Source organism: Carcharodon carcharias, chromosome 3, assembly GCF_017639515.1.
Source record: "Carcharodon carcharias isolate sCarCar2 chromosome 3, sCarCar2.pri, whole genome shotgun sequence".
Taxonomy (NCBI): Eukaryota; Metazoa; Chordata; class Chondrichthyes; order Lamniformes; family Lamnidae; genus Carcharodon; species Carcharodon carcharias.
The window spans coordinates 188926773-188943294 of NC_054469.1; the positions used below are offsets into that span (position 1 = coordinate 188926773).

At 44.9% G+C, this 16522-nt stretch overlaps 1 protein-coding gene across 5 annotated transcripts in view; it reads left to right on the forward strand.

Moving 5' to 3' along the window:
- Window positions 1-16522, forward strand: part of LOC121275837 (lysine-specific histone demethylase 1B) — a 191771-nt gene that overhangs the window by 129335 nt on the left and 45914 nt on the right. For all 5 annotated transcript variants that reach the window (XM_041183526.1, XM_041183530.1, XM_041183527.1 and 2 more), the window contains one exon: window positions 4879-5010. In XM_041183526.1, coding sequence (XP_041039460.1) covers window positions 4879-5010 — 132 coding nt within the window. The remainder of the gene's footprint in view (window positions 1-4878; window positions 5011-16522) is intronic.

Sequence of the window (16522 nt, forward strand, 5' to 3'; positions counted from 1 at the left end):
GTATAGCCAAACTTGACATCCCATTTCCTTCCATATGAAAGTAGTGCTATTGATTTGTAGCTCTTTCTACCTTTGTGATAAAGCTTGTTCGAACTAGGTCTGTTGTCAGGGCTTTAACCTAACTGGGGATGGGAGTTGGTCTGCCAAAGGTGGAGGGGGAAGGGTTTAGGTGATGGGAGATTTGGAAATCCAAAGAGAAAAGTCAAGGCAACAGTTTGGTGATGTGGCCAAAGATGAGCAGTATAGGATAGGAAGGGACAGTTAAACAGAATTAATTGAGCATAATCAAATAAGGTCATTGGCTTTAGGGTGATTTGAGATGCCCTGAGGTTGCAAAACTCATAATATAAATACAAGTCTTTCTTTTGTATATCGCTAGCTTTCAGTTCAAATCAACTAATTCTGGGCCCTCACCCAATTCCAGCCTCCAAATCCTTTATCATCTGTGGTTGAATGCTGCATGTTGGATTAACAATTCTTGTTTCTTGTTTCTCTTCCTGATGCTCAATCAGAATGTAATCCTGAACCAGTTCCATCAATTTAGCTCCCTCAACTCCATTTCAGTTGTCAGTAATTGAAAGTAGTCCTGATCATTATCCTCCTTTTTTAGTGGACTTCTTACTTGCTTACTGTTTGAGTATTTTTTCTCCTTTCTACTACCATTTATCTTGGGTTATATTTTTAAAATATTTGATAGATCTACCAATTCCTCATGAGTTATCTTGCTTTCCCAACACAGCACCAACCTCCCAACATGAGCATGTGCAAAATTATTCTTTCTATCTGTCCCAAACCCCAAACTATGAAACTCATATCCATTATTTGTTTTCAGACAGACCTATGTATGAAGTAAAAGGTGGCTCCAGGTGGCATAACAATATTGAAACATCCTATATCCTGTTTCTTTTTACTGTGTAGAAATAACTTTTTTCCCAATTTTACTGCCTTTTCTCCCTCATTATTACCAACATTGAATCACGTTAGAAATAGCCAGTACAATATATATTTTAACTTAAAATGAGATGCAGGAAGATAGTTGCAAAAGGCCAACTTAGAATAATAAAATCATACAAAATATTGCAGCATGGAAACAGGAGAGGAAATTTCAGAGACACCTGACCAAATGGTCTCAGTGTTGGTGACAAAGAAATCCCTGAGCTCCATGCACTTGGAGCTGAGAGTGGAGGAGATGTGGGAGAGGGGTTTAAGAAGGTGGCTTGAAGAAGAGAAAAGAAGCTAGGGGGTTGCCTTTGTATTCCAGGGTAATTCTGGAATAGTGAACCATTTCCGCGGATGATCAGGATCCAATACTGAATTGTGGTCTAGCCAGGTCTGGTCATGAATGACCAAACCAGCTGTCCGCCATATTAATTCTAGGCTGCGTCGCTTGGACTTGAAGGAGCGGAGGTGAGGGCTGTTCCAGAGGGACGGCCAGGGTGAGAATGAGTAATTGTTTTAATGGAGATTAGAGCATCAAAGATGGAGGTGAGGGTTTGGTTGAGCAGATCAGTAGCTGCAGAAATGTCATGATGAATGGAAGGTCAAAGGCACAACAGTAGGGTATTTGAGAATGCAACTGAACTGAAGTAGGCAGAGTTTTTTCCAGGAGCAGCTACAGAAGGAAGTGGAGTTTAGAGGTGGAGATTGATAAAAGGAATTGATTAGAGAGGCCTTATCTGCGATTAATTATATGGGAGTAGCAAGGCCATGTGAGATGGCAAGTTCTAGCAGGTGCCATGAATATGAGTTGGTGATTTTACATGCACTATGAGATTAAGGCACAAAAGGACAGTGAATTCTGAGGAGATGGAGAGCATGTTGAATTTAGATGGAGCTTGAAATCACCTAGGTTGACCAGAAGCTGGGAGAGGAAATCAGTGAAGATAGCTTATTGAGAAAATTGGCATAGGACTTGGGCAGGTGGTAGAGAACCAGTATTTTAAATGAGTGGAGTGGAGGTGAGATACTCAAAGGAGGCAAAAATGCCAGAGAAGTAAGTGGACAGACTGGTGAGATTTGATTAGAAAAGCCACACCACCACCATGACAGTCTGGGTGAGGCGAGTGGCGAAAGATATAGCAGGCTGGAGAGGCTTAGGTTAGGGGGAAGGTGTCATTATCCCTTAGCCTGGTTTCTGTCAACGCATGGTATCCATGCAGTCATCCATAATAAGTTCATAGATTGGAAGGACGTTTTTTTCACAAATGAACAGACCTTCTGGATCTTAACGATGTGAATTAATTTCTTTTCATTTTTCCTCTGGTTCTTTTGTCAATTATGTTAAATCTATGACCTCTAGTTACTGGCCCTCTTTCCAGAAAAAAACAGTTTCTTCCTATTTGCCCTCTCCAAACTCCTCATTACTTTTGAACACTTCTATCAGGTCTCTTTTCAAGTTTCTCCAATCCTAAAAAAATTTAAGTCACTCATCCCTGGTTTCATCCTAGCAAACTTCTGTACCCTCTCTAAAATCTTGAAATTTTTCTTGAAGTGTGGTATCTAGAATTGTACACAATACTGCAGTACCCCAGCTGAGGCCTAACCAATGATTTGCATTGGTTTAGCAGGACTTCCTAGTTCTTTTTAAATTTAGTCCCTACTTACAAAGTCAAATATTATGTACACTTTGCTAACAACCGTATCAACTTGCCTTGCCATCTTCAAAGGTTTTTGAATATCCAACTCCAGTTTCCTCTGATCTTGCAACCCTTCCCCCACTTAAAATAGTACAATTTGGGCTAATTTCCTCTTCATGTCATTCCTCCCACGTGCATTACCACATAGTTAACCATTTATCCATCAACTTTATCCGTTAAATTACATTTACCACTTCAGTCTATGCCCTCCAGAAGTCTGTGACTATCCTCCTCACTACTAAGTGGCCAAGTTTTGTATCATTCACAAACTTCAAAATTGTATTCCTGAAACCCAACTCCCTGAGATCAATGCTCAAAACATCCAAAAACATTGATTCACCACTACTCTGTCGACTACCCCTTAGCTAATTATGTACCCAAGTTACCAGAGTGACTTTAATATTGTGCTTCTTTTTCTGAATAAGTTTGTTACATGACACTTGATTTGTTAAAAGAAAATTTGATCATGCTGGCTGTCCATTATGCTTCTCTAAGTGAAAATGAATTTTATCCTTGACAATGATTTCTAGCAGTTTTCTCTTCACTTACTTTAAACTGACTGGCTTGTAGTACCAGATTTATCTCATCATATTTTTTTGAATAGTGGTGTAACATTTTCAATCCTGCAGTTCTCTGGCACCACTCCCATTTCCAAGAAGGGTTGAAAGATTGTGGTCAGAGATTCTGCTATGTCCACCTTTGTTTCCCTCAGCAACCTAGGATGTATCCCAGAAAAAGCAAAATACTGTGGATGCTGGAAATCTGAATAAAACAGAAAATGCTGGAAAAACTCAGCAGGTCTGACAGAATCTGTGGAGAAAGAAACAAAGTTAATGTTTCGAGTCCATATGACTTCTTCAAAGCTAAAGAGAGGTAGAAATGAGATGGAATTTATGCTGTTGGAGGGGGCTGGAGCACGTACAGCAGAATAGAAGGCCAACAATAGGTAGGGTTTGAGGAGAGATTGACAAAGATGTCATGGGCATGACAAAGGGAGTGTTAATGGTAGTGGTGAAGACTTAAGTGGCATAAAGGTGAGAAAGCAGAATGTGATAAATGGCAGAACAAGAGTCAGCCCTCTGTGAAAGAACAGATTAAACAAGTGGCAGATAGCCGTGTTGATGGGGAAGGGGGACAATGGTTGGGGAAAAAGGATTAAAAGAAGGTATTTAAAAAAGGATAAAAATATAAAGATAAAAAGTAAAATATAAAAATAAATTTAAAAAAAAATTAAGAGGGGTGAAGATGGAGGATGTATCCCACCTGGGTCAGGTGACTTGATAACTGAGTAATTACAACCCAATTAGCAGCTGCTTTCTATCTCTCTTTGTCCGAGACAATATCTCTACCATGCCTCTATTGCAATAATAAATTATTATCTTTAGTGAAACAGGTGAAAAGCACCCATTCAGTACTTTAGTCATGCCTTGTACCTTTGAGATTTTTTTCTTTGTCTATCCTTTTAATTTTTGTGTCAAAGATTTTTGTGTTACCCTCTTTGTCTTTTCTCCTACTCCATTGCAATCATTTTATATCCTTTTACAATGTCCCTTTGATTCTTTGTATTTTGTCTGGTTTTCTCTTGTATTCTATACCTGGCATTTGTCATAAGTGTCCTTTCTCCGTTTTATTTTAAGTCTTTATTTCCTTTGTAATTCAAAGAGCTTTGGATGCCCTATCTTACCTCCTTATGGGAGAATGCTTGATTTGTAGCCGAACTATCTTGGTCTTGAAGGCCTGCCATTAATCATTTAATGTTTTCTTGACCAATTTTTGTTTGCCATACACCTATGCCTGATACCTTCTCAAATCACTCAGATTTGCTGTCTTCCAGTTCTTTCTTTTCACAATTAATTTTTCTTGGTCCCTTTCTGTAACTACTTCAAACCTATTTATATAATGTTCACTTTTACCCTGATGTTCCTTCACTGAAACATGCTCCACTTAGCTAACTTATTCCCCAGAGCTAGATACAACAGTGCTTCCTTCCTCGTTGGGATAGAAATGATTAATAAAGCTCACTTGTACACATTTTGGGAATTACTCACCCTCCTTGCCCTTTATATTTTTTTCTCAGTCTATTATTCTAACTTGTTTGTTATCTTGTTGCAGTTTGATTACATAGCTGTGTTATTGCTACTTTCCCTCATACAGGCATATCTTTGCCTCTTAATACAATTGTCTCATTGTGAAAAAACAAGTCAGTCTCCTGTTTGTGATTGACATTTGACTTTTGTTGCAGGTATCTGCTCGCTCCTGGGACCACAATGAATTTTTTGCCCAGTTTGCAGGTGACCATACACTTTTCACATCAGGTTATTCTGCTATCATCAATAAACTCGGTGATGGTCTGGACATACGACTTAACACTGCTGTAAGTTTTGGATTTTAAATTGCAGTCCTATTTATAAAAAAAAAATCAAACTGGCAAAAACTTAAGCAGTTTATTGTGGTGGTGATGCTTATAACAGGATGTATATTTTAATAGAGGTTAAGCAGTCATGTTTTCTGTTGGTCCCATCAGATTGGAGCCTTGCCAAATGTATTGAACTTTAAAGAAGAATGGTATTGACTTACATCAAAGCAATTCATTTTTACTTTGTTGCTGATGGGTGTCAAAAATTGTAGTTTCATGTGTCTAGTACTTCTGCATCTGCTGAAATTGTTCATTTCTGAGCAAGCTTATCTTCTATAACTATAATTTTGGCCTGACCATAGCCTGTAAGATCTACCTCTTCCAAACCCTGAGACTTTGTGCCTTCCATTGAATTGCTGTTAGTCGCCTTTGTACATAGGTTTACACTAATGCCACCTCTGATCTCTGTGAGGAGCAATTGTCGAGTGGGTAGAATTTCCCAATACTTTTTGCAAAATAAGGTGAAAACTTTTCATCTTTTGGAGTGAGTAATGAGAGGTGGAATGTTAAAAGTTGGAAAGTAGTTGCTTCTTAGCATTTTCTTTTTTAAAAAGAATGTGTAAACTTCTATGATGTAATTTCTTGAGTATCCTAGCATTTTGGTTTTAAATAGTGTTCTCTGTGCATAGGGATTTACTTTTGACCACACAAAAGTTAAGAGTCAGTGGCACAGATGGAGGCCTTTCAAGTCCACCTCAGCTCTCTGTAGAGCAATCCTGTCAGTCCCATCCCTCCAATATATCCCCATAGCCCTGCAAACTTACTTTCCTCAAATGTCCATCCAATTTCCTTTTTGAAATCATTTGATCATTTGCCTCCATTTCCACTGCCCGTGAAGCGAGTTCCAGGTCATTGTCACTCACTGCATAAAAAATATTCTTCCGAACCCCCCCCACCAGCATCTTTTGCCCAAAACCTTAAATTTGTCACCCCTCATCTTTGTACCATCAACTAATGGGATTAACCCTATCATAACCTTGTTCATCTCTATCAAATCTCCTCTTCCCAGTAGAGAAGAATCCCAACTTCTCCAACCAAACCTTGTAGCTAAAATCCCATATGCCTGGAACCATTCTGATAAATCTCCTTTACACCCTCTCAAGGACCTCCTCACTTCCTTCCTAAAATATGGTGACCAGAACTGGGTGCAATTTTCTAGTTGTGGCCTAACCAGAGCTTTATAAAGGTTCAGCATAACCTTCCTGCATTTGTATTCAATATTTCTATTTATGAAGCCAGGATCCATATGATTTGCGAGTTCTTGTTGCCACATTCAAAGATTCAAAGATCTATGCACATGAACTCTTAGGTTCTCTGTCATCCTTTAAAATTGTGCCATTAAGTCTATATTGCTTCTTCCAGAATCACTGGACTGAATTTTATCCCCCGTAGGCGGGCGTCTGGGCGCACGCCTGACCCGATTAGACGTAAAATAGCGCGTGATGATGTCAGATGAATGCCCTCTTGTGATATTTCCCTCGGTGAGCGGGTGCTGGAGCTGCACCTGCCATTAATTAAGAGGCCATTAACAATCCAATTGTGTTGTCCATGTGATTTCGTGCTCGTCAAACGGGCAAACGGCCAGGTGGCAAGCGATATTTTCAAAAACCTCATTCACGTTCAGGATAAAAAAAGGTTAGCATCATTTCCAGTGTGAGTAGTGACGAGTTTGGTGCATAGTTTGTTGCTGGTGACTTATTGGTACCTGGCAGCTTCATCTCTTTTCGGGGTTTCATTCTTAGCATTTCCAGGCTTCATTTTAGGTCTCCTTGGTGTCTCCAAGGACCCCAGAGAATTCAGACCATGTGGATCCTTCCAGGTATCAGACAGCCTTCCGTCGTCCTGGTAATGGGGATTGTGGTCTCCGCTGGCGGCATCTCCTCTGAGGAGGAAGAGAGGAGCAGAAGAGAGAAGAGGCCAGGTGTTCCAGTGCAGCCTCCAGGGGAACAACTGGTGGGAGGAGAGGCACAGGCACAAGGGGCGTAAGGCCAGCAGGAAGTCAAAGGTGAAAGGGGCCACAGAAGACGTCACTATCCTGCTGCCAGGGTTTACAGGCGGTGATGCAGCTATCTCAATACTTCCAAGGTGCAATGCCAAAGGAGGCTCTGCCTCTCAAGGGAGACTGTGACCTCCATTTGTCAGATGATTGGGCCTGAGATCAACTCCGATTGTGTGGGTGGACACCCCATGCCAGTGGCTCTGAAAGTCACAGTGGCCCTCAACTTCTATGCCTCCGGCTCTTTCCAGGAGGTCAGAGGGGGATCTTTGTGGAGTCTCCCAATCAGCTGTCCAAAGTTGTGTCAAGCTGGTGACAGAAGCTCTGTTCAGGTGGGTAATGACACCTTCACTGTTTATCGTACGGACAAGGCCAGTCAAGCTGAGCGAGCCAGAGGCTTCACAGCGATTGCTGGGGTCCCCCGCACCCAGGGTGCAATTGACTATACACTTGTGGCCAGCAAGGCACCAGTGGGTCAGGCAGATGCCTTTGTCAAGAGGAAGGGATTCCACTCAATGAACATGCAGATAGTGTGTGACCATAGTACGCAGATTCTGCAAGTCTGTGCAAGGTAGCCTGACAACACCTGTGACTTTTACATCCTGAGACGCTGCCAGGTGCCGAAGCTCTTTAGTGATCCAGGCCGACTGGATTGATGGCTGCTGGGTGACGAGGACTATCTGCTGTAGAAGTGGCTCATGACGCCTCTCTGCTACCCAAGGACAGAGGCAGAGAAGCATTACAATATGAGACATGCCTCTACAAGGGCAGTGGTAAAGAGGGCAATAGATCTTCTCAAGATGTGCTTCTGAACATTTAGAGGGAGCACTAGAATACCCCCCATAACGGGTGTCACTGACCATGGTTGCATGCTGCTCTCTCCACAATCTGGCACTGGCAAGGGGCTCCCACTGGAGGGAGAGGTTCTTGATACAGCTGCACAGACCACAGATGATGAGTCCAGTAGTGAGTCAGAAGAGGAGTACAGTGAAGAGAACACTGAGGGCATGGAGGCAGATCCAGGGAGGCAGGGAAACAAGAGCTTGATCCAACGCTTCTTCAGCTAGGCTACCAAAGATCAGCTTCAACTGCATGCCAGGGCTGCCACCTTCATCCTGGATGCCTGAAAGGACCTTTCATTTGAACCCAAAGAACACTCGGTGCCTGTGCAATAAAGTTCAGAGTCACTTGCGTCCAGCATTACATATTGGCGTACCCTACACCAATAAAATAAAAAGGTGAAGCATACTCAGGCCATAACAACAAAAACAAAATTGATTTAATTTTGACAATTCCAAACAATTTACATGACCTTCTCTGGCTTTCATTCCCAGACCAGTACAGCTAAAGTAAACGTATATGAACATAAAATCACCTGTGAACAGTCCCTCTTGAGCTCATGGTGCCTTTAACTTATGTTTGCGAGTGCTACGTCTTAGTGCCACCCCCCCACCCCCTCGCGGGCACCAGCATTGGAGGCAGCCTGCTGACTTTGCTGTCTTGTTGGCCTTGATGACCTTGGTCGTTGCCTTCTGGCCAATGGAGCCTGTGTTGGCCCCACCTGGGAGGGAGCGGCCAGTGCCAATGCTGGCATCTCCCTAGTCATCGCAGCCTCATCAGATGCCATGGTCACTGGGCAGAGGGGCGCAGGAGCTGGTGCCGTCATCCAGAGCTCCCTGAGAGGAGCCTGCAGAGACGACAAGGAGCTCGTGCGCCAATGTGAGGTCGCTCTGGACCTCCCTGCTGGGATACTGGGTGCCTCATTCATCTCCCATCCTGGCACTGACCACCTGAGGCCAGTGCCTGTGTGAGGGCTTGCAGGTCCAAGGGCAACCCCCGGAACCCCTGATCCTGTTCCTGGAGCTGCTTCTCCATGAGAGTCGCCACTCTCTCAATGGAGGAGGCAGTGCGCTCGGCCATGAGGGTCAACGCAGTTCTCATGCTCTGCATGGACTCTGCCATAACAGACACCATGGCATGCATACCCTCATGGATCTCTGCCAGATCCTCACGCACATCTTGCTGGATATCCAGCATCTGCCGCCTAATGGACGACAGGGACATATCGTCAGCCTTCGACTGAGCATCACCCTGGCCCCAGCAGTCCTCTGACTGCTGGTGCCCTGGGCATTTTCTGCCTCTGCCCCCGCCTGCACCTCAAGCGAGTGTGAAGTGCCCTCACCAATGTGCACCGAGATATTAGCCGCTAATCTAATGCCCACCGAGGCACTGGTATCTGCACTGGCACCTGCTTCAGAGAGCGGGTGTGACGCAGGTGCAACTGAAGCTTGGTCCTCCGGCGTCAGGGTAGCCCTTTAGGGTCCGCAGAGTGAATGCCAACTGGCGAACCTAATAGAGAGAACAAAGACATGTCATTGGTTAAAGTCATCATATTGTCACTGTGCATGCCAGGTACCCTGTTGATACAAAAGTGATCTGCATCAAGGTGCTATTGTCTTTCAACGATCAATGGGAACTCCAGGTTCAAGGCTCACATCAATGAAGGGACTACACTGGAATAGTTGCACAAGCCGAAAGTCTCACCTCTGTGCACTGCACTCTAATCTTCATCTGGCACCCTCGCCTCTCCATGCCCGGTTGCACTTGGAGCGTGCTGGCTCTCAATCTCCAGGGCATCTTGCTTTAACCTGCTGAGCAGCAGGAGGTTAAGCTGCCCTCGCCTGTATGTGCCCTCTCTGCTTGGTTATGGCTTGTCTTCTGAAAGAACAGAGGAGCCTTGATTAGTCCACTCTCTACCAAGAAGCCATTGCAACCTGGCCAACTCCGGCTGAGGTGCACCTTGCAGGGCACATCTGAGTTGTGGCCCTCGAGCTGCAAGGCACTCAGTCCAAGCAGCCAGGGCTCACCCCTTTGGCCAACTCCGGCGTCATTGACAGTTGGCACTCAGTCTCTAGCACCCATGAGGTCCATGGGGGTACAGCCAACCTTAACACTTCTGCACACTGACCTATGCTAACACGGTACTCACCCTTCCTGAGGGCAGCAGGTCATTGAACCTCTTTTGGCACTGCACCTATGTGCGCTGCACCACGTCATGGCTGCTCACTATTGCTGCCTCCTCCTCTTGCCCTCTTTGTGAGGTGCGGTGGCCTCCTCCTCCCAGCTCTGGGGACAAAGGTGTCCCTCCTGGCAGCCAACTCCTCCAGGAGGGTGGCGAGACACTCATCAGAAAAGTGGGGGGGCCGAGTGCCCACCTGACCTGCCATATCCAGCCGCACTGGACTCTACTGGGAATGCATAGGAGACGTCCTTCCATGGCAGCCTTTCAGGGGCTGCCTGGGCCGCTTTTAAACCAGCTGCCGTGTTGCCATTGGACCCTGCGGTCAACATGCCCCCGCCGCCAGTCAGCCCTTTCTGGCCAGTGCAGAGCCACGTTTCATGCTGGGCAGGCCTGAATTCGCCCACCAGCGTGAAATCGTGGTTGGGGGCTGATTGCGGGCGGTGGACCGCTGCTCCTGGGCCCGCCCACCGCACCCACCCTACCTCCTCAAAATCCTGCCCACAGAATCTTTACAGTGCAGAAGGAGGCCATTGAGCCCATCGAGTCTGCACTGGCTCTCTAAAGGAGCATGCCACCTCATCCCACTCCCCTGCCTTATCCCTGTAACCCTACACATTCTCTCTTTTCAGGTAGCAATCCACTTGTCTTTTGAATACCTCAACTGAATCTGCCTCCTCCACCCTTTTCAGGAAGTTTGTTCCAGACTCCAACCATCCTCCTGGGTAAAATTTTTTTTCCTTGCATCACATTTACTCCTTTTGCCAATTAATTTGAATCTGTGCCCTCTACTTCTTAACGCTGTCTTGAGTGGGAACAGTTTCTCACTATTTACCCTGACCATAATCCTATGCCATCCCTATCCAGCTCTTTGCAAGAGCAACTCGGCTATTCCCACATCCTTGCCTTTTCCCAACAATGGTTTTTTCTTCAGGTATTTATCCAATTCTCTTTTGAAAGCCATGATTAAATCTGCCTCCACCAGATTTCAGGCAATGCATTTCGGATCCTCACCACTCTGCATAAAAAGCTTTTTCCTCATGTCTCCTCTGGGTCTTTCGCCATTCACCTTAAATGGGAGTCCTCTGAACCTCAAACCTTTCACCAATGGGAACAGTTTGTTTCCATCTGCTCTGTAATTTTGAACACCTCTTTCAAATCTTTTCTCAACCTCTCTTTAAGAAGAACAGTCCCAGCTTCCCCAATCTAACCCAAACTTCACCTAAGTGAAGTCTCTCTTCCCTGGAACCATTGTCATAAATCTTTTTTTGCACCCTCTCTAATATCTTCATGCCCTTCCCAAAACGTGATGCCCAAAATTGGGCACAATACTCCAGTTGAGGCTAAACCACTGTTGTGTACAGGTTGACTATAACTTCCTTGCTTTTGTACTCTATGCCCCTAGTTATAAAGCACAGCAACCCATATGCCTGATTAACAGCTTTCTCAAGATGCCCTGCTACGTTCGTTGATTTATGCACAAATGCCCCTAAACCCATCTGCTCCTGCATCCCTTTTAGAATTGTATTCTTTATTTTATATTGCCTTTCCTCGTTCCTCCTCCCAAAATATATCACTTAACATTTTTCTGCATTATGTTTCATCTGGCACTTTTCCATCTATTCCACCAGCCTGTCTATGACCTCTTGAAGTTTATCTACTATCCGCCTCGCAATTCATGGTGCATCCAAGCTTTGTGTTATCTGCAAATTTTGAAATTGTGCCCTCACACCCGAATCTCGGTAATTTAATATAGGTCAGGAAAAGCAGTTATTCTCATACAGACTCCTTGGGAACCCCACTATATACGTCCTCCAGCCCAACACCCACTATATACCGTCCTCCAGCCCGACACCTACCTTATACTATCCTCCAGTCCGGCATCAACCATATACCGACCTCCGGTCCGCCACCCACTGTATACCGACCTCCAGTCCGACACACACCATATACCAACCTCCAGTCCGGCACCCACCGTATACCGACCCCAAGTCCGGCACCCACCGTATACCGACCCCCAGTCCGGCACCCACCGTATACCAACCTGCAGGTCAATATTGAAGACAATGGGATTGAAGGAGCAGGAGTGGATTTCATGGACAAGCTGAGCTCAGAGTCGGTATATAAGAAAATAGGAATGAAAAATGCGACCTCAGGGCTAGGGGAGAGGCGGACTCCGACAGTATGTTTGGACCAGTGGGCTTAATGGACAGAGGGAAATGCTTGAGGCAGCTGGTTAGATAGTCCCAGCCTTAATAACCGACAAGTCCATGTGCACCTCCCACTTATTAGTGAGGTTAGAGGGGGCAGTAGAGAGCATTTTCAAATAAGGTTGTTAGTGGGGAAGAAGACAGGGTCTATCTTTGCATTCCAGGATGATTGGTTTTGTCAGAGGAGAGTTGGACCTGAAGTTTAAATCATTACTGGGGTGATATATAGCATAATTAGTTGAAGTCATAATATAGCTATGGATATATATTGAGTGATATTCTAAACTTGAAACCTAATTAGTCAAATTAAAACAAAATAAACGTGACAGGGCAGATGATGTCTTGTAGCTGTTGCATGTGCAAGTTGAAGGGTAGCTATGTGATCTTTGGCAACCACATCTGATCTTTATTTGACTAGATCCTAAGCTCTGGAACACCTTCCTACACCTCCCTGCATCAACTTTCTCCTTTAAGAATATCACAGAATCACAGTGCAGAAGAGGCCCTTTGGCCCATCGAGTCTGCACCGACATGTGAGAAACACCTGAATCCTTGATCCATGAAGCCTATCTCTTTGACCAAGCTTTTGGTCATGTGAATTAACATCTCCTTGCATGATTCGGTGTCTTATTTTGTTTTATAATGCCCCTGTGAAATCCTGGGTCATTTTATTGCTTTAAAGGTGCTATATAAATATAAGTTGTTGTTGGTTATCATCATTGTTACCTCTAAGCTGTGTAGCTGCACCATTCCCACTTAAGCAGAGCACAAATGTTGGCCTCTTTAAGCTGTGTCATGTGCACAGCTCCACAAGAAAATGTAAAAGGGACACGCACTAAATGAATAGGCCGTGAGCAACAAAAAAGAGAGAGGAAAGGCTGACTGCCATCTTGATACTGAAAGCAGACTATTCTGGAGGTGTTGTGTATCCACAGCCTACAGTACTTACTATTAAGTTCTCTTTGTTTTAACCCTTGTGCACCAAGACAAGAAAGGAATAAGTCAAAAACCTTATTTGTGACAGTTGAACTCTGAAGGAAGAGGATGAGAGGAGGATAACAGCTTTTGAAATATGGGTAAAGCAGAGAACACTCATAATCAGCTTGATGGACAGAAAGACGAGTGAGTGTTAGATCAAAATATAAGTTAAGGAATCAGAAGAGCAGCTACGTAGAGTTAGAGAGACAAAGATAACCAATAGTTGAAGGAGAAACTGAGGGTTTAAAAAAGAAGAGAAAAAAGAAAAATCAGGTGTATGAATAGGATTGAGACATGGACTAAGAGAGGCTTGAAGAAAACCAGAGAAGAAGCAAGGTGATGCCAACAGCCCCACTAAGGCAATGGAAACAAAGAACGGGTGATACATTCTAGACAAAAATGTTTCTTATTTGTCGCAAGTAATACCTGTGATTTCTTTAATTTTTCCCTTCCCATGTGTTATAAGAGTTCAAGGCATGTCAAATCCTCTTTTTATTCCCAAACCTCCTTGCAACTGGCAGTCATCCAGCAGATTCCTCTGTCAACTCCCAGGCAGCCAGAGTTTTGAGCATTTCACATTCAAGTGTTCCATTCAAGAGTTGATGGGAAATATCACTAAGCTACAGCTCTGACAGACACAATTATAGAAGACCTCCCAGAAGATATTGTTATCATTCTTTGGGGCATTTAACTTCCATTACCCTTGTGGATGTGAAGTAATCTTTGTGGCTTGGGTTAATGTGTACTTGTTTGAAGCCTTTAAAGATCTGCCTGAAGATTGTGAGAAATAGAATACCCATGAAGCACAAGGGCCCTGTTGTGTTTGACTGCAAATTAAAATACTTGGACAAATTGTAAGATGTAACCCTCTGCCCGACATGTTACTCTACTGTTCGGACATGAGAGCTACGAGAAATAAGGAGACAACACTGAAAGCTCAAATTAAACATTAATGTCTTTACTAGGTTTGAGCAATACAATACACGTCTTAAAATGTACATGTTAACAATATACCTGTTAACAATTCGCCCGTCAGCCGCAAATATGGTACAAGGAATCATACATATGATCACCCAGTGAGCAGTCACCACCTTGCTGATTGGACCGAATTACTCTTTGCAATGATTTTTATACGTTTCTTTCTAAGGTGGGCAGGATGTTTCATTGCTGTCCTATCAGAATCTGCCTTGAACTACAATTGTCCAATGAGATAATTCTTTGTTCAAACTTCGGTATAAGACACTGCCTTCATTAAGAGTATCTGTTTAAACCTCCTTTAGCAACCCCATTCCTCATGAATGCTGCAACTATGTTTCAGATATTTATCAATAAATATTACTGCAGTTTCTTTTCCTAATCTCTTGCGCGCACTCTCTTTCTCATGCACTCTCTCTCTATTACCCACGCACACACGTGCACACAGACCCACTTCAAAACCACAAAACAATTGAACAATCTAAGTCCCTTAAATTACTGACTTCTTAGAAACTGTTACTTGGAGAATGAAGGACAGAGTTAATCTGACAAAGCATATAAATAAATCATGTTATCTTGTGGAGTTAGATTCTTGTCACTTCAAAAGAAAACAAACTCTGACATTATCAAGCAACATCAGTTTGTGTCACTCTGGGCAGAATTTTCTGGCTAACGTGTGGGTGGCAGAGCCTGCACATGAGCGCTTAAAATGTCGCGTGAGCGTCCTGACTTCAGCACGCAGCATCGTGATATTTAGGTCAGCGGGTGTGCTACACAGCGGGATGCGCACCCGCCATTAATTAAAGTTTTTGTTAAGGCCCTTAACTTGCCAACCAATGAGGATTTTGAGGGGCCCATGCTTCGGCTCGGTGCACGGGCCCAATGGGCAGGTGGGTAGGTGATTTTTTTATCAAAACTCATGCACTGGTGGGATATATGGACTCAGAGGGGTTATTCACGTTTTTCCTGAAGTATTTAATGCAAAAAATGTTTCAAACTTGCCCGTGTGATTGTTAGCAGTTCATATCGATATCCAAGAGCTTTTTGTGTACTTTAAAGCTTCAGCTCACCAGTCTGCAGACAGTAATCTTTATCGGGCCTGCAGTTTTCCAGAGGCCTCCATTTAACCTGGGTATGGGTTCTGACCTCTCCAGTGGAGGCAGCTCCTCTGAGGAGGAAGGGAGGGATAGAATAAGGAGGAGGCCAGGAGTGGACAATCAGCCTCCAGGGGAGCCACCTTTGGGAGGCCAGGCGCAGGCACAAGGGGCGCGGGGCCAAGAGATTGTCCAAGGTGGAAGGGGCCACAGAAGACGCCACTATCCTGCTGCCAGGGTATACAGGCGATGAAGCAGCTACCTCAATATGACTGAGGTGCAGTGCCGAAGGAGGCTCTGTCTCTAAAGGGAGACAGTCAACCAAATCTGCTAGATGATTGGCCCTGTTATCTCCCCTAACTGTGTGGGTGGACACCCCATGCCAATGGCTCTGAAGCTCACAATTGCCCTCCACTTCTATGCCCCTGGCTCCTTCCAGGGCTCAGTGGGTGATCTTTGCAGTGTCTCCCAATCAGCTGTCCACACTTGTGTCAAGCTCTGTTCAGATGGGCATTGACCTTCATCTACTTCCGCTGCCACCAGATAAGTCAGGCACTGCGAGCCAGAGGCTTCACGGCCATTGTTGGCTTCCCCCGCATCCAGGGTGCAATAGACTGCATACATGTTGCCTTCAAGGCGCCAGCAGGTGAGCCTGGTGCCTTCGTCAATAGGAAGGGCTTCCTCTCCATGAACGTGCAGATAATGTGTGATCACAGGATGCATATTCTCCAAGTTTGTGCAAGGTACCCAGGCAGCTCCCATGACGCCTACATCCTCAGGCACTCCCAGGTGCAGGGGCGCTTCAGTGCACCGGCTCGGCTGGATGGTTGGCTGCTGGGTGACAAGGGCTATCCCCTATCCCCTCCGAAGGTGGATCATGACACCTCTCCGCCATCCAAGAACAGAAGCTGAGGAGTGCTACAATAGGAGCCAGGGCACCACAAGGGCTGTGGTGGAGAGAGCCATTGGTCTTCTCAAGATGCGCTTCCCTTCGCTTTTCCGCTCAGGGGGCGCACTCTAGTACTCTCCAGATTGCGTCTCTCTGATAGTGGTAGCATGCTGCGCTCTGCACAATCTTGCGCTGGAAAGGTGGGATGCAGTTGACGTTGAAGACCTTGACGCAGTGGAAGAGGCTGCACATGAGTATCCAGCAGTGGCTCCGAGGATGAGGAAGCACAGGGCAATGATGGGCAGCACG